The sequence below is a fragment of the Halichoerus grypus genome, chromosome 9, assembly GCF_964656455.1.
Source record: "Halichoerus grypus chromosome 9, mHalGry1.hap1.1, whole genome shotgun sequence".
In the NCBI taxonomy this organism is placed as follows: Eukaryota; Metazoa; Chordata; class Mammalia; order Carnivora; family Phocidae; genus Halichoerus; species Halichoerus grypus.
In genome coordinates this window covers 17610452-17632767 of record NC_135720.1, presented here as the reverse complement: position 1 = coordinate 17632767, position 22316 = coordinate 17610452, and the positions used below count along the sequence as shown (strand labels likewise).

General features: G+C 44.4%; 1 protein-coding gene across 7 annotated transcripts in view; it reads left to right on the top strand.

The window, feature by feature from the left end:
- The window catches only part of SASH1 (SAM and SH3 domain containing 1), a 189560-nt gene that overhangs the window by 128657 nt on the left and 38587 nt on the right, over nucleotides 1-22316 (top strand). For 5 of the 7 annotated variants that reach the window (XM_078054596.1, XM_078054594.1, XM_078054595.1 and 2 more), the window contains one exon: nucleotides 19516-19648. In XM_078054596.1, the coding sequence (XP_077910722.1) occupies nucleotides 19516-19648 (133 nt within the window). Of the gene's footprint in view, nucleotides 1-14069; nucleotides 14593-19515; nucleotides 19649-22316 lie in introns of those variants that run through there. The other 2 variants (XM_078054599.1, XM_078054600.1) reach the window with 2 other exon arrangements.

The window sequence follows — 22316 nt, the reverse complement described above, 5'->3', positions numbered from 1 at the left end:
GTTCAATTTACCTTCTGGTTAAGAAGACGTTTAATGAAATGCTCTCTGTTGTCCTGGGGTTTATAGATTTTTACTCAAGGAGTTTTAGTAAATCATAATTTTTGTGTTTCTACAAAATTGGTAGGTAAAAGTTGGTGATCTCTATTTGGTTCTTAAATATTAATGAAAAGGCTTACAGTGAAACATCTCTCCAAAAATTTCAAGCTGTAAATTGTTTCATTATGATGTGATTTTAGTTATTTTTCAAAATATATGATAAAGAGAAATTAAAGCGACAACAAGGATAATAAGGCACTGGGGCTCTTAGAGTCCATTGCAGAGATTTATTTTGGTCCCTGTTTGTTTGTTTCACTTGATACAAAATGTGTTCCAGAAAAAAATGGAATTATGTTTCTGTATCCGGAGCTCCTCACTAGGATGAAGCAACTATGGTAAAATGTTTCGTGAAGCGAGTTATTTTGTAACGCAAGCCATCGTTTTATAATTGATCTTCTACATTTGGGGAAATTTAGTGGGGAAGGATTTGTGCAAGGAGCGCTCCAACGGTCTAGCTGAGGCATAGTAACACCTTTCATCCACCTGTGCGTCTCCTCACAGCTTTTGCTTCCAGCCAGTTCTGAATGTATTTTGCCTCTAACCTGGTTTGAGGCACAGGAGGGCCGTGGGTTGAACTGTGTCCCAGAGTTTGGGCAACAGAGACACAATGTCAAGTGATCACTTCTTCCACTTCTAACAAAATACTATTTTAAGTGTTTCCTTGATTGAGGACTTTCAAGGTCTCAACTAAAATATCCCCGTATGATGAGATGTTTTGGTTCACGTACTGCAAAACCGTTAAATCCTTTTGGGGCTTCGTAAACTTGTCCCCCCCACTGTCAGACAGGTTTTACTTAGCTTTTCAGAGTGATCTCACCTGCCTTACTTAAAACTATTGCCCTCAAGCCAGAGGCTCCAGGTCTGATATTTTGAAAGGAGAGCTTGCCACAGCTTTAGTCTACACTAGAACTTCCTAAAAGATAATGTGCAGAAAACCAGGAGAGCATTCCACAAAGTTACTTTTTTTTAAAGATTTTATTTATTTATTTGAGAGAAATCACAAGCCAGGGGAAGGGGCAGAGGGAGAGGGAGAAGCAGACTCCCCACTGAGCAGGGAGCCCGATGTGGGGCTCAGTTCCAGGACCCTGAGACCATGACCTGAGCTGAAGGCAGATGCTTAACCGACAGAGCCACCCAGGCGCCCCCAAAGTTACTTTTTTAATGGTTCTTGTGGTGAATGGCTTGATTTCTATTATGGCCAAAGAAAAGGCTCACGATTTAATCACCTAACACAGAATGTGGTGGGAGAGGAGAGCCCGTGCAAATGGGGTAGGCCTTCATGGACAGACTGACCTATCCTCATTCAAGGGGTGTCCATATATTGATGCTCTTTTTAGAGTCTGGTATTATGGGTTGAACCAGATTTTTTTTTTTTTTTAATTGGCTATCTTAATGTGTTTATTTTGAATATGTTTCCTTTACTAGGGTGAACTTCCAGACAAGGTGTATAGGTTAAAATTTAAAGAAGTTTTATTTTTATATTTCAAAGGTATTAGAAGAAAATATAAATCAATATCATTAGCTTCCTCACTTGGGGAAATCTGACCCCATAAGAAGACTTTTTTTTTTTTTTAATGGTAACACATGATGAATTTACAAAATTTTCTCCCACTCATAGATACTCCTAGCAATTACAAAAAATATGATTTTCATATTTTGCTTACTCTGAATGAATATATTTTGGATGCATAAATTGTGTGAAGATCCACATATACCACAGAATGAGAATTGGCATTATAGGTACAGTAAAGGTTTTCTGTGAAAATGGTTGACTTTCTTATACTATCTCTCTTCTATATTGGTTTTTAACAAGGAAATTTAAGAGAGGGTAGATTCCAAGCATAAAAATAACTTATATTGGGCGCCTGGGTGGCTCAGTTGGTTAAGCGACTGCCTTCGGCTCAGGTCATGATCCTGGAGTCCCAGGATCGAGTCCCACATCGGGCTCCCTGCTCGGCAGGGAGTCTGCTTCTCCCTCTGACCCTCCCCCCTCTCATGTGCTCTCTCTCTCTCTCTCATTCTCTCTGTCTCAAATAAATAAATAAAATCTTTAAAAAAAAAAATAACTTATATTTCTGGATAAACTCTTTGCACGTGTTTTTTTTTTTTTTTTTTTTTGGAGAGGAAGTGGGAGGGGCAGAGGGAGGGCGAGAGTAAGTCGCAGGGCTCGGTCTCACGACCCTGAGATCATGACCTGAGCCGAGATCAAGAGTTGGACACCCAACCAACTGAGCCACCCAGGTGCCCCTAAACTGTTTGCTTTTAATGGTGTTTACATTTTTTCTTTATATCTCTTTTCCTAGAGGATATATTCCCCTAACTCTTAATATATGGGTTTCAGCTTAATAGAATTCTAATTGGCAAGGTGACTTTCGATTTGTGGCTAAAAGATGGTTCTGCTCGTTGAAGCTTTGATGGTTCTCTTAGCTGGGCTTGAATACAGGATGGTTGGATGTGTGCTTCAGCTCTTTATTTCTTAAACCGAAAAGCCTTACTCCTTTGACTTGTAATATGACCAGGAGAAAGAGAAATATGGTCAGCAGTGATTTGCCAGAGGGCATTTATACCCTGCATCTGTGGGACAGTTATCAGCAATTCTTTCTACCTTGCTGTGTTACATGGTGCCAGAATAATGACCACTTTTCTCAATTTTTCTAAATGTAACTATGTTAAAAATAACTTTTATTGATTCTGGTCTTTTAATGCATACTTGAAGCCTTCAGATGATTATTCAGACTTTCATAGATACTTTCTGTAAATTTCTTTTTTATTTGGCTGGGTGGGAAGGTACAGGAAGAAATACTACCCTTAATTTCAATAAAAGTGATTTTGAAACTAAAATGCTAGTAAAACAGGGACATATTAAAATTCCCCTTTAGAAGGGTAAAAGTAATGATTCTTTAGACCTGCAGCTTATGGTGAGTCCAGGAGGCAAAACCAATCCATTGGAACAACACGCATAGTCAAGTCTCTTGAGAAAGATGAATTTTGTTCTAACTGCATGTAAGCTGACCATGAACCATTGTTTAGATGACTCTGTCATTAATTCCACACCACCCTCTCATCCCCAGCCTTCTCCCTGGGACAGAGGCCAAAGTTTGAAGCGTATATTTTCTGGGAGTGCCTTAACATCATCCTCTTGAAACAAGTTAGCCCGGAAGGAGGCTCTGTCCTAGGGAAAACCGGTGCTTGCCCTTGCCCAGCATGCTTAGGGGAGGGAGCCGGTTAAGCTGGACTTGGACACAGGCTTTGGGTTCCCGTCCAGCTCTATCACCTGTGAGTTCTGCATCTGTGGGAAAGTTGTCTCATCAATTTGTGCCTCTATTTTCTCATCTGGAAAGCAGGGGCAAGTATATCTATCCCATACAGGTGTTACAAGAATTAAATGGCCCAAAGTAAATACCCAGTGAAAGCCCGTTTCTATTACTTTATGTTTAGATCTTTTACCTTTCCATTAACTGTTAAAATACTTGCGTTCCCATGGAAGTGCTATTTTTTGGACATGTCATTAACATGCTAGCAAATGTTGATGTATTACAGCAGATTGGCTAGGGTTGTCAGAACGAGCTTAATGCAGCTAGCATATGTTAGTTATGCTTTTACCAAACACATAATCAGTTCATCTTTTGTTTCAGAAGGTTAGTTATTCTGTAAGTGGGTTTAAGGGTGTGTCCAGTATGATTTCGGTGATCATATTTTACTTTGGGATTACTGTTTGGGAAGAATAAGCTGTGAATTGTACTGAAATTATCTAGGGCCAGGCCGTGCTGTGAGGTGGACTCACCGAGCACGTGGGTGTGGGCTTCCGGGCGGGTGGTGGTGGAGAGCGCCCTCGTGGCCGGCCCGGAAGTCACTGCGGATGTGGCTCTTCGTACCTGGCAGACTGACCGGGCACATCTGTGTCTTCACGGGTCTGTACGGTTACAGAGAGTCGAGGCTGCTGCCGACAGACCCTCCTGAGCATGTCGAGGGCCACGTGAACAAAAATAAAATAATGACAAAATAGCCAGGTACTACATAAGCTGAGGGGAACCTGTTTTTAACATTTAAAAAATTTAAGGTAGCTTTTGGGTACATTCTGGTTTGTTGTTTCTTTTATTAGGTTGAGTCAGGTGAAACTGGAGTTACTAGCTTTTGGCTTATAAAAATGGCAAATTTATTTGTCCAACCCAATACATGAATACCAAACAGGATGTACCACATTTCCCCTGCTAGCTGATTGTATCTAAGTAAAGATATTTGTAATGAAATCTGGGTTAAGGATTGGCATTTAGATTGGCAACACCAGTTTTTGTTTTGCTTTTGGAAGTAACCTCCGGGAAATGGGGGTAAGAGGGGACGTCCATCACTTACTAAATGAGATTTATCACATGTTAATTCCTCCTTGAATCATTTGCGCTAGTGCCAGATCTTATATAATGGATGGGTTAGAAAGATCCTGGCCCTTACTGTGGTTCGAGAGTAGGATCTGGACTGAGGGCCACCTCTAGCCTAAGCCAACTGATGGAGGTCATAGGCTGCCCATCACTTTGTTTCGAGTCCATTTGAATCTTAAGTTACCAGTTACCTATTTTATCAAAACTCTTGGGGCACCTGGGTGGCCCAGTTAAGTGTCCGACTCTTAATTTTTGGCTGAGGTCATGATCTCGGGATCCTGGGATCGAGCCCCATGTCAGGCTCCCCACTCAGTGGGGCATCTGCTTGTCTCTCTAGCCGTCTCCCTTTACCCCTCCCCCGGCTCGTACTCTTTCTAAAATGAATAAATAAATCTTAAAAAAAAAACAAACAACTCTTAGCACTATAGTCAGTCATCGGACGATGACACTCATTTGGAAAGCAGTATTTTAATACAACCAAATTCTAATTCAAATTCTATTGATGGAATGTCTGTAGAATATCTCTTTATTCTGTTTTCTTGTTCCTCTCCCTCTTTGTACCACACCACAGCCTCTATCATCCCTTACTGACTGGACTATTACTGATATAATGCTAATAGCATTGCATGATTAGTTCCTAGAAGGATTTCTTACCTGCACTTTTGACCCAGGGTATAGGTGAAAGAATGCCATCTTGAGCCTTCTTTTACTCATTTGTTGTGCAAACATTACTGAATCCCTACTACGTGCTAGTTCCTGTACACAGGGGTTTGTATTTGACAGGAAGAGAAAGACAAGTGGACAGCATGGTTGAGGATTGGAATAGTACTACCTAGTGTATTAAGTATACACACAAAGTCCGTTAAGCCCCAGTGAGGAGAGTATGGGAAGCCTTCCCAGAGAGAGAGGCCGAAGCCGAGGAAGAGCTCACCAGGAGAAGAGAGAAACGTGTCAGGTAGAGATAGCAAGGCTTGAGCTTAGGTGGAGAGCTGGGTAAATCTTAAAACTCGGACCATAGGAGGAAATGGATTTAAATGATACAGCTTTTCTCTCTATCAGTATTTTGACTTCTAGGGTATAGATCCTGGTTCTTTGTTCATTCTTACTTACAAACTGGTTCTGCAATAGATTGTTTTGGTCCTCTCTTTCCTTCATACTGCAGTTTTTAAATTAATATCATTAATGTTACTCATCTTGTCTTTGAAGTCTGATTTAATTGAATTCGTGTTCTTATTAAATTATTTTATAGAGTGAAGCAACTGTTAGGAATTTCTTCCTGCTCCTTGAGTTGTATTTTCATCTGATAGAGAGATGGGATCAAAAGATAGGATCTCTGTGTTCTTCCATGCTTTTCTCTCTCTTTTTTCCCCCTTGCCGTAAGTTTGTTTGAATAGTTGTCATACATTTCCTTTCACCTTGATCATGCCTGTGTAGCTCAGGTCAGAGTTTCTACTCGTGCTGATAGAATGAAGATCCCGTTTTGACCTGTTCCTCATGCTAGCTGAGAAGAGATTGTTTCCCTTCTTCCAAGCTGCAGTTGAGGGCTTTGTTTTATGGTCCATTCATGTTTGTTGTTGCTATAAGAAGTGGGGATACCCGCCCCCCCCGCCCCCCGAGGGGGAATGTGGTCTTTGCTAGCATACCTGGGCTCTGCCTTCCCTCTCCCAAGGTTGTGTTAAATGTGCTGCGCTGCGGTTCATGCCACATGGTGTGGGGGAAGGGGTAGGCCATAGGCAGTCTGCTTTAAATTCATTTCTCCAATTCTGGTGAATTTCTTCTCCCCCCCTCCCCCCAATTCTGGTGAATTTCTAAGAGGCGTTATTTCACTCAGGATCAGCCTTACTACTAACTTTCCATCCTTTCACTCATTACTCTCCTGAAGCAATTTCCATTGGTCCTAGATCAAAAAATAAAAAAAAGGAAGGCCACACAGTTTACTTCCTTTGAAATTTGAAATTCCATGGAATAATTCTCAAGATTCCTACCAATGTGGCTTTTACAGTAGTGAGGCCTTTTTCTTTGGTCTTCAGAAATTTGTTTCCTCCCTCGACCATGAAGTTTTATTTTTAAGATTTTATTTATTTATTAGAGAGAGAGAGAGCACAAGCAGGGGGAGCGGCAGGCAGAGGGAGAGGGAGAAACAGGCTCCCCGCTGAGCAAGGAGCCCGATGCGGGACTTGTTCCCAGGACCTTGGGATTGTGACCTGAGCCAAAGGCAAATGCTTAACCAACTGAGCCACCCAGGTTCCCCTGACCATGAAGTTTTAAAGCTTAATATATTAGATAATATGCATTTCCTTGTTTGGGTGCTCTTGGTGAAGTATTTTTGCTAGTTTTTAGTAATTTTGTTTTTTTGGGGGCTGTTGCTTATTTTGTTAGTTGTTGTGGGAAGGATATTCTGTGGTCTGGTTTTCAGCAATCGTCATGACTTGATAGCCAAGGAGAGGACCACAAACAACAATTGTAGCTCTGAATGATTCTCTTCTAAGGATTCGGCCTAGATTTCTTCAGTTTGGAAGGAAATTTGTTTATTGAAGCTATTCGGTCAAAATAAGTTTGCTTATTATTTGTTCTACAGACATAAGGACAGTTATGTTAAGGTGATAGATCGTGACCCTAGGAAGTGAAATTGGCGCATCTCCCTCCATCTTCAAGAGACGATTGTGCTGATCTGTGGCCTAAGTTTCGGTTGAAGGATAGAACTTGGTGTCTGTACCTCCCCTCCGTTGCCATGTAGGTTCTATCAGTTTTCTATATTTTTTCATCGTCATATGCCTGGACAAGGTTGTTTGGCAGCCCTGTCCAAGAAGTCATCGTGCCTGATCCATGAATCAGTCAGTGTCAGACGCCATAAAAGTAATGTGACTTTGCAAACACCACCCAATCCCTTAGGAGACTTACCGCTTTTGGGATGAAAACTTCTATCAGCTCCAGAAACTAGAGCCTCAAACGCGTATGTAATTGCCCTACTTGGCAGTTCTGTTCTGAATCATCCTTTTTCCATGGCACAGGCTATGTGAGAACGGAACACACTCGAGAATGAGTGGGTTTGGTGTTTGTTTTAGTCTTCAGTGTGCTTGACACCATAGATTTGCTTTGGGTAACACTACCCCACTCTTAACAGAAGGACCTGGAGAGCTCTTGACTGCTTCCCATCATGTCTTTGTTACCTTAACTCAGCTAATTTATGTGAACAGTGGGGTTCTCTGGCCTATGGGCAGGGCTACATAATCTCAGGCAGAAGAAACTTCCAAACATTCACAGAGTAAAGGAAGAATCCAGTTCTCTTTCCTCCACTTACCTTTCTCATCCTCGTCAACCCCTTCGAGGAGAAAGAAAGGCATTTTCTGCTCCGTGGCAACTTGAAGAATTGGGATGGGTGGGCTTACCCATCATCCCAGTCTCTGCAAACTTGGCTGTAGGACTCCTAGAGTCCTGTTTTCTCCCTCCTCCTGTGGGGATATTAGCAAGTTTATTTGGGGGTGATTTTTAAAAAAATGCAAAGTTCAGGAGTTTAAGAAAAAGAATAGAATTTATTGTGGAATGTAGCAGTCGTTTGCTGTTCCTTTGGTTTTTATAGTTGGTTCTTTAAACAGTTTCTTAAATGAATTAAGTGCTGACAGGCCTTTGCCCCTGGGGGACAGTAATATTACCTCAAATTCTCACATACTTTTTACAAATAAAAGTATCATATAATTATATTCTCCTCTTCCTCTTCTTTCTTCAAATCTGGCGACAACTAGTTAATTTTGAAACTACCAGAGAGATTATTTCAGTGTTATACTGCACCTCTGGGAGAAGAATGGAGTCTCCTTTTTTTGTCCATATGCTGACAAAAATCTCCTAATTTCAGAGGGCAATGATGTCACCAGCTAATGAGCAAAATATTTCTTACTTAAACAGATGAGTCCTTCCCTGATTCCTTTGTGAAATAAATAAAAAAAAAAAAACCCCACAATGTGTTTCATATTGTCTATAGTTACGCTGACAACTCATAAACACTTCAAAATGTAATTCTGACTTCTTTAGAGAGCGAGACTAATTTTTTTCATAAACACAAAGGAAACGCATTAAACTGATGGCTGGGCCTGGGCGGAAGGCCCCTGCCACAGCCGGTCACTGATGACAATCATCAGTGCTGATCTTGAACATCCCCTAGCCGCAGCCAATGTGCTGCCCCCAAGGTAGGGAGTGACCTTGAAGGCATCACTTCTTGGACCAGTGGAGGATGATCAGGCATGTTGGAGAGATTATGAAATCAGGCTTGGAAAAGAGGAGGGCCAGAAAGCTGCTGTTGATTTGGGTCACATGCTGTTTAGCAGGGCGGCAGCCGAGCTGGATCTCTCTTTGCCTGTCCAAAAAGGCAGGCATCTAAGGTCAGGGGGAGAAAGAAGTGAGCCTCGGGGCCATCTAAACACTGGCCTTCTAGCATCCCGGAGGAACCCAGAAATGCCCCCACATTCACGGCAGGTGCCCCTCCCCTCAGTGAAGCATGCCTCGGTTTTCCCAGCCAAAGGTGAGTTCTCCCACTTCTGAATGCCTGTGCCTCTTTCTTCCTCTTACGCATTTATCACAGCTCCTTATGCTGATCATATCTCTGAACCTCCATGGGGGCTCTGTTTGCCCCCAGACGTCTGGATTATTACCTTTGCAGGCCCAGGTAGAGTCGGCTTACTGATATTTCAGTTCCTTGCTCTTCCTTACACCTTGAATCAGTGCATCCATCCATTGACTTCAACCAGGCAATAATCTATTTATCACAAACACAGATCCTATTTTAATTGTCTCAGTGTAAAAGAATATTGTAATGCTCGGGGTTGACAGTTGTGTGAGGAAGTAGGCACTCTTTTTTTTTAAGATGTTATTTATTTATTTATTTAGAGTGCACACGTGAGTGGGGGGGGAGAGGCAGAGGGAGAGGGAGAGAATCTCAAGCAGACTCCCCGCTGAGTGAGGAGCTGGATGTGGGGCTTGATCTCAAGACCCTGAGATCACGACCTGAGCCGAAATCAAGTGGATGCTTAACTGACTGAGCCACCCAGGCACCCCTAGACACTCTTTTTATACTACTTGTGAGATTTAAAAATAATATGTACAGTGTTTCTCCTGAGAAAAGTGTTAATATAGATCAAAGGACTTAAAGCTATGCCCATTTTTTTACCCATAAATTCTATAATAATTTTTTCTAAAAAGAAGAATGTGTTAGATGTGTTAGAAATGTTACAACAAACTCTTCATCAGAGTATTGTTTATGATATTGAAAAATCGGAAACATGCCAATGTCCGATGATTCCGGGCGTTATGAAAATCATGGCTTACTTCAGTGAATACTAATGAATTATGAATATATTGTATTTTATTTGTTGGACATTTGTCGACATGAGAAAATGTTCAAAACATATTAATAGAAAAAGCAGATTTTAAAACAGTTTGAACAGTATCCATTGAGCGCTCCAAGGTTTCTCCGGGAGAAAGCTGAGAGGTGGCGGTGTGGCTCAGAGAGGGTCGCGGCGCTCAGCAGGCACTTTGTTTCTGCTCGTACTGTGTGTTCGTGTGAGGGAGGCTCTGGGGACCCTGATAGTGACTGTGAGTGTAGAAGGTGGAGCAGCTAAAGATCACAGAGTCATCCTTTTTTGTCAACACAACACAAAACAGACATAGATACCTAAGGGTGTCTAGTGTGTGGGGGGTGCGTGCACACGCATGTGTGCGTGTGTGAGAAAAGCGGGGGGATATCAGCCAAAATATGACTTTTTTTTTTTTTTTTTAAGATTTCATTTATTTATTTGTTAGAGAGACAGAGCACAAGCAGGGGGAGTGGCAGGCAGAGGCAGAGGGAAAAGCAGGCTTCCCGCTGAGCAAGAAGCCTGATGCGGGACTCGATCCCAGGATCCTGACATCACGGCCTGAGCTGAAAGCAGCCGCTTAACCGACTGAGCCACCCAGGCGTCCCAAAATAATGACTAATTTTTCCATCTGAGTGTGGGAGGGTATAGGTGATTTCTTTTTCTCCTCCTTTCTTCTCCTTTTCTTTTCTCCTGTATCTGCATTTTCCACATTTTCCAATTAAAAATATATCACATGTAATCAGAAATAAATGTTACTGAAATATAGTCACAGAAACAAATAGCGCAGTGCCCATTGTCTTCATGAAGCTGGGTGAAGGACTGAGTACTGTGTGATTCCCATATTCTGGGCTGAGTCCTGTGATTGTGTGTGCTCTGCAACCACACAGCCTAAGGAAGATGAGGAGGGAGGCCAGGAGGGCTTTCCAGGGGAGGCGACATAAGGACCGAATATTAAAGGATGGGTAGGAGCTAGAAGAGTCCATGGGGTGGGCAGAGATGTTCCCAAAAAAGGAATCCACCAGTGCAAAGGTGTGCAGGCACATTAGAGAGAAGAGTATTTGAGGTGCTCTGAGGAAGTCAAAGGATGAGAACCAGATGCCATGAGAGGCCTTTCCACACAGTGTCTGCATAGAGACCCACACAGAAACTGGAAATCAGGACAGGACTCTAACCACGCAAAGTCCTACCCTCCACAATAAGGCCTTTGGACTTTGCTCTGAGGACCTAACGAACAGTTCCTTAGAGTGGCCGTCAGATGCTCAAACCTGTCCTCCACAAATTTGCACACTTCCTGTGTGCTAAGTTCAAGCCCACTACCCAGCGAAGAAGACCAGAGACGCCCTTCCTTCATGAAGTGTGTTCCCCGGTTTCCAACTGCCCTCCACCAAGAAGCTTCCCAGGGTGGCCTGGCCCAACCTAGTCCCTCAAATATCCCACAGTTACTCAGATACCATAGCAGGGGCTGGGAACGATGGGGTTGGAGAGTCTAAACTTATCCATGGCACATGGAAGACACGCACGTTTACCGAGGGCCCGCTGTGGGTGGGCCCCGTGCTGGGCACCATGAGTACAGGCTGGGGGGTCAGACATGGTCCCTGTAGACCTTCCTGTCTTTGAAAGGATGAGCTGTGTTGGACGCCCATGTAGTAGCCAACGCTGAGTACCTTCATAAAGACCTGAATCATCCTCCGAGGGCTGTGGCAGCGACAGCTAACGGCGCACGCAGGAGGAGTAGGCCTCTAGGAGGATAAGCAGGGATGGGTCTTTCTCCCAAGCTCCTCACAGAACCTGGGGCAGTCAGGGCCTGGCTTCCCGTGCATCTCTTTTTTTTTTTTTTTTTTAAAGATTTTATTTGTTTATTTGAGAGAGAGAATGAGATAGAGCATGAGAGGGGGGAGTGTCAGAGGGAGAAGCAGACTCCCCGCCGAGCAGGGAGCCTGATGCGGGACTCGATCCCAGGACTCCAGGATCATGACCTGAGCCGAAGGCAGTCGCCCAACCAACTGAGCCACCCAGGCGCCCCGTGCATCTCACACTACACCGTTGCCAACCAGGCTCTAGGCCTCACATTCAAGGTCCTTTTTACCTTCTCAAGAGTTCTGGGAGGCTTATCACTGCCTGTTTTATAAATGAGAGAAATTAAGACACACACTCTTCACAAGTGGCATAAAAAGGACCTGAGCCTACCTCCTGCCTCTGCCAGATTCCAGAGTTCTGGCTCCTAATTCTGCTCAGGATCTTCTCTGCATCTAAACAACCTGTTCAGGGACGCCTGGGTGGCTCAGTCGGTTAAGCATCTGCCTTCGGCTCAGGTCATGATCTGCGGGTCCTGGGATCGAGTCCTGCATCGGGCTGCCTGCTCAGCCGGAAGTCTGCTTCTCCCTCTCCCTCTGCTGCTCCCCCTGCTTGTGCTCTCTCTCTCTTGCTCTGTCAAATAAATAAATAAATAAACAGCCTGTTCAGATCCAGCCTCAGATGTTGGCCGTATCATTAGCTTTCACATGTTTTCTTTGCCTTTGCTGTGTACACAGCACCTAGAACAGTTTTTAAGAATTAAAATCAGTCTTGTTGGAATCCCAATCGGTAACAGATGACAGCTGTGATAAGCACTCACTGAGCTCCACTCGTTGATTGTACAGACACAATTTTTAAAACAACACTTTAAGATCACTGTTATCAGATGAAATTTGCGTGGAGGAATACTAAGATCCATAGAGGTGAAGTGATTTGCTAGAGGACTTGGAAATTGAAAACCAGGTTGTTCAGGCTCCAAAGTCTTGTGGCTTTCCTCTCTTCCCTTTACCCCCCTCCCATTGGGGCATAATACGTTTTCTCAGTTCGCACCAGGTAACCAGGGAATTCTGAAACTAAGGACTTCTACTGACCGTTTTAAGGAACTCTGAGCATAACCTTGCATGCACTGTGGTTGGCGGTCTTGGGGGAAAAAGCTCCTGTGCAGGTTGCGGGTGTGGGAGCAAAACCACAAAGTTTCACATTCTGCGTCTGTCATTTACTGGCTGTGAAATTAGGTCAAATATGTAAATACCTAGCACGGTGCCTGGGAAGTATGAGCATTCAGTAAATAGGGGTGTTGGAAGATTAACCTCCGAAAAGCACCTGCCACCGTTTGTGGTACGTGTGGGCCCTCAGAAGACAGTGGGGAGGGGAGTGGATGGGAAACCAGAGAAGGTGTAGGGGAGCGGATCGGCAGGACCAGGCCGTGTAGGGAAGGTGTAGCAGATCCCGGGGGAGAAGTAATCAGAAAGTCCATTAACAGCAGGAGGAGACACTTCTGGGGAAGAAAATTGTGGGGCGGGGCGGGGCGGGGGGGCAATTCATGCAGTTCTTGCTGAAGAGAGAGAGCTGCCAAAGGGGCCCAGGAAAAGGGGATGGGGCTCTGTGGCACACCTGGGACCTCTGCATGGTAAAAAAGTGTGTGTGTGTGTGTGTGTGGTGTGTGTGTGGTGTGTGTGTGTGTGGTGTGTGTGTGTGTGTGTGTGTGGTGTGTGTGTGTGTGGTGTGTGTGTGTGGTGTGTGTGTGTGTGTGGTGTGTGTGTGTGTGTGGTGTGTGTGTGGTGTGTGTGTGTGTGTGTGGTGTGTGTGTGGTGTGTGTGTGTGTGTGTGTGTGTGTGGTGTGTGTGTGGTGTGTGTGTGTGTGTGTGTGTGTGTGTGGTGTCCTACCAAGAGAGGTGACCTTGCACATACATAAATCGAGGCCCACACGAGGAGAGAGGCACCTAGGACTGGGCGGCCAGACCGCCCAGTGGGAATACGTGACTTACCTGATTGAATGAATTTACTCCTGAAATCCAGACAGGACTTGCAACCCATGCCGTGGAGACTTCATACGGGTTTTCAGTCCTGTCTTGTTAGCTGACATTCTGTGTCAGTAAGAGCATGTGCCTGTGGCTTCCCAGACGCCCTTGAGAAAATGAAATGGCCCTCTTGTGACACAGGCCCTGTGCACGCATCTCTAGAATCCAAGAGAACTCAGCTGGTCTGAGGTGATCATTGAAACGATTTGGTAAGACCGTTTTAGAGGCATCACTGGACAGGAAATGCCCCACATTTACTTTAGTAGTTAAAAATAGGAAAAAAGGAGTGGGGAGAGACAGAAAGTGACAGCTCCAGGAGAAAACCAAAATCACAAGTTTTAATTCAGCAATGTCAAAAATAGCCATTGGAAGGTGTCTATTTTCAATCGAGACTACTCCCTTCAGGGGGTGTTTGGAAGAATATCTGCGAAGGCGATCTTTTTTAAGTTCAGTCACTTGTAAGGGTTAGTCCTTGTCCCGGATTTGCTCAGATTCCCGCGTTCTTTTTTTCTCTCTCTGGAATTCCATAGACAGTAATTAAGGAACTGGAGGCCAGCGGGAGGTCAGGGAGCCTTCGTCAGTGAAAACAGGGATTGTTTGCCACGTACAACACTCCCTTTTTTCCTGGTGGTGAATAGGAGATTTGCTTAGAGCTGATGACTTATGCCTTTCTTACAAGTTATGCAGTGAGCAAGGAACGGGGGAACCAGGCAGCAAGCAGAAAGCAGCTAATTGAATCCAGTGTCTTCACTTTTTCCTCCTTCGGATACTGATCTGTGTTGGTGGAGCCTGTCTGATCATGTAACTCCAAAGGAACATGTTCAAGGAGTGCCTCACGCTCACTTTGAGATTACAGAGTTGACGGACCCGGAGTGAAGCCGCTCTCAGCGTGGGGAGGGGGCGGGGGTGCCAGCCGAGCGCAGCGTCGCCCCTCACGCCTGCTCGATGCCGAAGCCGGTAAGTCCGCCGGCTGTGTTCCGTGGCAAAGGGGAAATGTGCTTTCTGTCACTTCAAGGAAAACCTTTTCCATTGCTCCCGGCTGTGATGGCTTTCGTCTTTTCTATTCAAATTCTGCGAGATTTGTCCTTCTTTCCTTCCCTGCTGTGTAACCCTGAGCACTCTTCCCTAGCACGCTCACCCGGTGCGGAGATGTAGCTTTGGGGGGAGAAGAGTGAATATTCTTTTGAGAATATTCTCAAGAGATTGAGTGTACGTGGTGGGAGCTCAGCTGTCAATCATGGAGGCTTTCAGTGTGGAGGACTTGACTGCAGACAGCCTTGCATGCTGTCGCTTTTCATAAACCTGCAAGCGATCGGCTTCCTTCCCTTAAGGTTAATGCCACTGACGATGCGGATCTCGGAAGTTGAAGTGTCTATGTCTGATTATGCACCCAGTTAACCAGAAACCGTTGTGTGAATTTCATAAGCGGATACATTTCCAGTTTCTAGGATACATTCAGAAATGCTTAAATATCTTATGTGGCTCCAGGGGAGATAAACTGACTTAGTCTGGCTGCTAATTGGGACAGTGTGCTGAGTGTTTGGAGCTGGGGAAGCAAGCTGAGTGTATTTCTGCAAAAGGCAAAGTCGTACGTAATCCTGTGCTCAGCGTGGTCTCGAGCAGTCCCCAGAAGGGTTCTGGTTTGCTCTTTGCAAGTTCAGTTTAACTTCTATTATGGGACGGTGCTTCCGTGCCTGCAGGACCGTGCTATGTGGCTTTTGGAAAACATTTGTTACAGCGCATCAGAGTTGGAAGAAATGTTCTTTTGTTTTTGTTTTTTTTTTCTTTTTACTGGGTCCAGTGGAGTATCTTACCTGGTACCGACCTGCACTGACAGGCTTGAGAGTGAGGGGATGCTTTTCGTTTGCTCCAGCACACAAATTTTTCTATCTACAGATGCTATTAATTGTGCTCCTTTTTCCTGGTCATCCTTGATGTAGCTGTGTTATGGAAAGTTCTCCATGCTCGCTCCATGTCTTTCCTATTAGAACATTGCAGATGTGTCAAGGACGCACATGTTCCAAAAGAAGCTGAGAAAGAAGGAGGCTCCACCCTCCTTCGCCTGCCAAGTGGGCCCCATAGGTTCCTCATTCAGCACCCTGGCAGGCAAATGGTGTACTATCTCTTTAAAGCAGCTCTAGTTTTGTGCCTTGGCTTGGTCAATTTGTTATGGTTTAAAACTGTGGAGCCAGCTGTCTGCAATCTGATGTAATGTTGCCATGGAAACCAGAAATGAAACACTTAAGCATTCACCACAGAATTACTACATATAGCATTAGCCAAAGTAATTAAAAGTTGAGCCATATGGGCTTTCTGGTGGAAAAATCTGCAAGAGAAAGGCTGGAAATCAAATGTTTCTATTTACAGTAATGTAAATCCATTTTTCCACATCCTTTGGTGGAATACATTAATTGCCTTTTACGACTAAAGTTTAGAGGTGGGAGTTTTATACAGATGATTTAGTTTTCACCTTCTCATTTAGACGATGATCAAATTTAAGTTTACTTTAGTCCTCTGACCTGGGGCAGGACAGGGAGAGGAGGAGAATACCGTGTCCTGTTACAACGTGCATAAACATACACTGTTATTTCTTCACTTCAGTTTGTTTAAAACCTGTTTTCTAGTAGTTCTGTTCAGTCTAGGAGTCTGTTTCTTGGAATCAACCATTCATTTTATATGTAATGCAGATTTCCTTCATCTTTTACCAAAGTTCCTCCGGGTGCAAAGATTTCATGCACACTCTTCTTAATTAAATAGTTATTTTAAAATTCTTACAGCCTCATCTCTGGGGGTGTAATTTTCTGAATAAAAAGACACGACAAGGGGCGCCTGGGTGGCTCAGTCAGTTAAGCGTCTGCCTTCGGCTCGGGTCATGGTCCCAGGGTCCTGGGATCGAGCCCCGCATTGGGCTCCCTGCTCAGCGGGGAGTCTGCTTCTCCCCCTCCTTCCCGCTCATGTTCTCTCTCGTTGTCTCTGTCTCTCTTAGATAAATAAATAAAATATTTTTTAAAAAAAGACACAATAAGTTATTTTTAGTATTTGGGAAGTGGTGTGTGCTAATTTAAAAGGAGAAACATGAAATGAGGAATGTAAGCTTTAGTCCCCATTTTAAAAGAAATGCATGCCTTTTACAGAGTCTTTATGTTAAAACAGCTGGAGAGAATTTTTTAAAGGCAAATATTTCACAACTCCTTATCCTCTGGACTCAGGAGGAAGTGAGAAGTCAACACCTCTCTATCAATAAAAAGCATCCTTGGGATACACTTGGTGAACTCCAGTGACTTCTAGGCTGACTCAAGGGAGGATGTATCTTGATTGACTTTGGTTTTATCTTACATTTTTCTTCATATACATTGTGCTGCATCTGCCTTGTTTAGTGTCCAAACCATGATAATGAAAAGTTACTGGTTGCTAGGATTTGTGATTTGTCAGTGGCAAATACCCCTAAAATCTTCATTTTTTTTTTTTAAGAAAAATAAAAATAACATTAGTTCAAAGTTCTAAAGAGCTCCTGTTTCTCAAAAATAGATGGAACATGTGAAAGCAATTAAACAAGTACCTGGAATATGTTATTTTTCACCACAGTGAATCAGGACAGAGGAAAGTAGGACTTGGGGAGGGGATCTTTCCCTTTAATTCTGTTGTCCTGGTTTAACTTATTTCATTTCCCCCTCAGAAGTTCCCTCTGATGGCATGTTTCCTACATGTGATTTGTCTTTGTGGAATGCACAGGCACACAGAGCTCCCCCCCAACCACCACCACGAGCAGTGGTAGCAACCCCCAAGCTAGGTACAAGGTATACACACACACACACACACACACATCACTGATTTTCATTCTCTAACATAGCTTCCTGTGTCTTGATTATAAACAACCTGTGCTCATTTCGTTTTTCACTTGACTTCAGAATTTTTTTCTTTCTTTCTTTCTTTCTTTCTTCCTTTTTGACTTAAGAATTTTTTAATGTGACAGTTATAAACATGTTCTAGGTTTGTCCCCTATGATGTTGGTTCTCAGAATTGCTTAGCTTTTTGAGACACATCAAGAAGGCAGAATACTTTAAATGTTTCTGTGTAATTCCATGCAGTATGGTTTTGCTCAGGTGCTGATTACCCAGAATGAGGGTTTACCCAGTTCTCATTCCTCTGGTTGACCACTCTGACCATTTTCATCACACATCAACAGTTCAGCCAAGTAAAAATGAAATTCAAACCAGACAATACCATTAGGTAGCAGAAGCTATACTTCCTATCTCGTTTTAATTGTTTACATTGTAAGTTTTAGACCAAACGTGTTAAATCTCATTGCCAGCATGCGGTGTAACCTCCTTCCCCCATTACCTGGGGGTTCCATTTCTCTTCTTTATGCTCAGCTAAGCAGTAGTTCACTTTAATTCTGAAATGGAGATGCAACATCTTATCTAGGAATTTTGGAGACATTGAATACAGTTCACAGAAGAGAAGCCTGAGAAGTCCCCCTGTCCTGATGACTTGCCATTTCTGGGTTATCATAATTGTTCTTCAGTGGGTGAATGGTTTGCTTATAGTCCTGCAGAGAGAAAGTACAATGGCCTTATACTGGGAGCTCCAGGGTGAGGACAGAGGCCAGGAAATGGGTTGTATTTTCGCCTTACGTAGTGCCACAATGCTACAGAAATATTTGCGGACTCACAACATGCGGCACCATTTAATTCATGGAATCTCCACCTTTTTTACCCTTGAACCACTGTTCTCCGCGAATCCTCGAGTACCTATTCGATTGTCGATTTCTCGCGGGGGAACGGCTTCATGTTAGGCCAGTTGTTCAGAGCTGTGATTTTTGTTTTGCTTTGTTGTTTATATGAGGCATCTCTGTCCTTACTGTTTCTGTGAACTAGGTTTGAGGAAGTGGGAGAGAAGGTTGTTGCCAGGATGTGTAGGGTCAGCTGGGGTTGCTCCCGGGCTGCCTGGGGTGCGTGGAGGCTCGCCCTTCGGCCGGGCTCCGCGCTCCCGGGACCGCCTGAGCGCCCGGCCCGTGCAGCACGCCCCTGGAGCTGCAGATTGCTTTTGCTTTTTCACATTCTGAACAGATAAAACAGAGGAAGCTGCATATTGAATGTTAGAGCTGACTTGGAACCGAAACCCTCATTTTGTTCACAAGGAAAGGATTGTTTTCACTGGGGTCACTGCTGCAGAGAGATTTTTTTTTTCTCTCCTCTCTGTAATGTTTGATACTTGAGGGAAAACAGCTGGGTTGAGCATACTTGAATCGCTGCAAAATGAAATGGGATGCTGGGGAATATGCACTGTACTGTATGGCTGAAAAGGTCAGCTTTTTCCCTTGTCCCTCGCGGAGGAATGCGGGGTCTGTCCTCATGCTCGCCCTGCGAGCTCTCACAAGGAGCCGGGAGAGGCGGAAGGCATGGCCGAGGTGTGGCAGGCCCACCTAACGAATGGCACAGGAGGCGGCTTTTTGCTTCTCTTCCCTTTTCCTGCCCTGCTGTTTTTGATTTTGGGGGAGGACTGGAACAAGTCAACAGAATTTTGGTTTGGAGGAGTAGTTGATGACCACGTTGAGCAGTCCTGATGGGCCAGACAGATGAGAGCCGGGCCCAAACCACAGCAGTGGGACTGGAATGACAGGGCCAGCCTGGCGGAGAGAGTCCTGTCGGAGTTCGCCAGAAGGAGGCCCCGCGCCGGTCCAGGGCCCCGGGGTGTGTCGCGGTGCCTGGGACCTGGGGTGGTGTGTGTGGCTTCGTGAGCCCCAGGGGCCCGGTCGGTGGGCGCCCCAGGTGCAGCCACACAGCTCAGACTGGTGGGGAGGCCAGGCTGCACCCGGCTGCCAGAGCAGACGGCTCTGGGGCAATGATCTGATTAACTTTTCTTTTGTTTCTTTGCCAGTCAAGAGAACAATCGGATGATGAGACCGAGGAGTCGGTGAAGTTTAAGAGGTTACACAAGCTGGTCAACTCCACTCGCAGAGTGAGGAAGAAACTGATCAGAGTGGAAGAGATGAGAAAGCCCAGCACCGAAGGTAAAAAAAGAAAAAAAAAACACGCTCTACCCTGCTTATTCCAAATTAAATCAGGCGGGGTCAGCTCTTCAGTAGAAAAAGTATGATTTCAACTGGAAAATGGATTGCATTCCAGCTGAGGCTGCAGCGAGTGCCTCAGGTCTGCGTGTGAGCAGGGCATTGCTCAGCACGTTAGGGATCCTGGCGCCCAGCATCCCGGGAGGCTTAGTACTGTTCGTGTTACAGCGATGGGAAATGGCTGGTGTGTGACAAGGAAGTCTTCTCAAGATGTGGTACAGCTTTAATGTTGAGCGTACACCACTTTACATCAGCTTTATCTTATAACTTCTCAGCAGTAGCCTCTGTGCCCAAAAGATGATGGTTCTTGCCCATTGAATTTATTTATTTTTTTAATTTTATTTTATTATGTTAGTCACCATACAGTACATCATTAGTTTTTGATGTGGTGATCCACGATCCATTGTTTTCGTATAACACCCAGTGCTCCGTGCAGTACATGCCCTCTTTAATACCCATCACCAGGCTAACCCATCCCCCCACCCCCCTGCCCTCTGGAACCCTCAGTTTGTTTCTCAGAGTCCATAGTCTCTCATGGTTCGTCTCCCCCTCCGATTCCCCCCCTTCATTTTTCCCTCCCTTCCCCTAATGTCCTCCATGCTATTCCTTATGTTCCACAAATAAGTGAAACCATATGATAATTGACTTTCTCTGCTTGACTTATTTCACTTAGCATAATCTCCTCCAGTCCCTTCCGTGTTGATGTAAAAGTTGGGTATTCATCCTTTTTGATGGCTGAGTAATATTTCCATTGTATATATGGACCACATCTTCTTTATCCATTCATCTGTTGAAGGGCATCTCGGCTCTTTCCACAGTTTTTGCCCATTGAATTTAGTCCAGATTTGATATACATCCATCTCAAACAAACATCCAACAATCGAGGCACTTAATATCCTTTCAGATCTCCAAGGGATGATTTGTTCTTCCTATAAACAGTCTCAGGACTCGGTTCAGGTGGGGCTCTAAGGACCTTCTGTTCTAAGTGGATCTTAAGAGCTATATTGCTGGCTAAGCAGCTTGTCAGATGAAGCAATTACGTCAAAAGGGGCATGAGCTTGGATTTATTGTAGTGAATAGTTAACCTTTCAAGTGTGATTATGACAGCTTAAATCTCACCCATATTCATCACTCCTGTTGTTAGCAGTGTGCATTTGCAGCATCTTGTAAGATTCTCCCAAAAGGATAAAGTAAAAGAATAAGATTTCCTGTTTGGAAAATGATAAGTGAACTGGAAAAAAGTACTGGAAAGAATAGGTCTTATTTTTAAAAAGCACATGACTTGTTAAAATGTCATATCTACATTTTGAGGAATTTCAAAAATTTAACGTGTAGATTTGAAAATGATCATTGAGAGGCCTTTTTTTTTTTTTAAAAGATTTTATTTATTTATTTGTCAGAGAGACAGAACACAAGCAGGGGGAGAGGCAGGCAGAGGGAGAAGCAGGCTCCCCGCCGAGCAAGGAGCCCGATGTGGGACTCGATCCCAGGACCCTGGGATCATGACCTGAGCCGAAGGCAGCCGCTTAACCGACTGAGCCACCCAGGCGTCCCTTGAGAGGCCTTTTTGTCGTACACAAATAAAATCAAAGCGTGAAGAGAACTGGGATTTCCCCTGACTTACATAGAGGAGGGTTTCCTGTTTTTATTGCTGTTTTTAAATTTCTGTTTGCTGTAATTATTTACCAGCTTAACTCCACTAGAGAAATATTGGAGGTGAGGGGATTACGAGGAGAGCATGGAGGCAAAAAAGGAAAAGAAGGGAGGAGGGGCAGCAAGAGAGACGTGCTTATGGGCAACTTCACAGAGTTGTGTTGAATTCCAGGTTTCGTGTGGGTGTCTTCTTGCATGGTTATTCTGCTTGCCTTTGGGTGTGATGCTGATTTTACATTTGGTTGTTTTAATACCTGCGTGTCAGTCATGGTTTCACAGTACAAGAATATAGCGTGATTTCCTCTCACGGGCGGCTCTTAACAAAATCACGCACGTAGTGTCCGTTGGAAGAGTAAGGAGAACCATATGGAATTGCCATCATTCAACCTTGGGTACCACATTTTAAAACAAACCTCTCTCACTTGCCAAAATTAAATCTCAAAACACAGCAAATGGATTGATGGGTCTCGTCCATAAACGAGGACACAGGAGTGCCGTGCGGGGTACTCTGGGCCTACCCCCCAGTTGCCCGTACGTACAGAGTTGTCGTGGGCATTAGGGCTGCCTTTTGAACTATCTCTCAGAGCCGTAGTTGACAAAAGGGAAAAATATACCTAGAGGGGTAGCTTTAGGGTAAGAAGTAGTAATTGCATGGGCTTCTAGCCCTGAACTGTAATTCATCTGGTTATGAATTAGGTGCCACTGATGGAAGATGGATTAAATGCGCCTGAGTCCCCATTAGCCTCTGGTGTCTGATGAGTTGGGGCGCTGGGCTGCCGCTAACTGGACTTGTCGGTTTTGCCAGGAGAGGAGTCAGGTGTGTGTGTGCAGCTCAGGGCATCCGCGTGGGGCTGCCCCCCAGCCAGACTATAGACTAGAACTGTCCTCCAAATCCTGTAGAGTAGCACTCTCTGAGGTTCCTCATTGGCAAAAGAGCTGCTCCTTGACCATTGCTTCT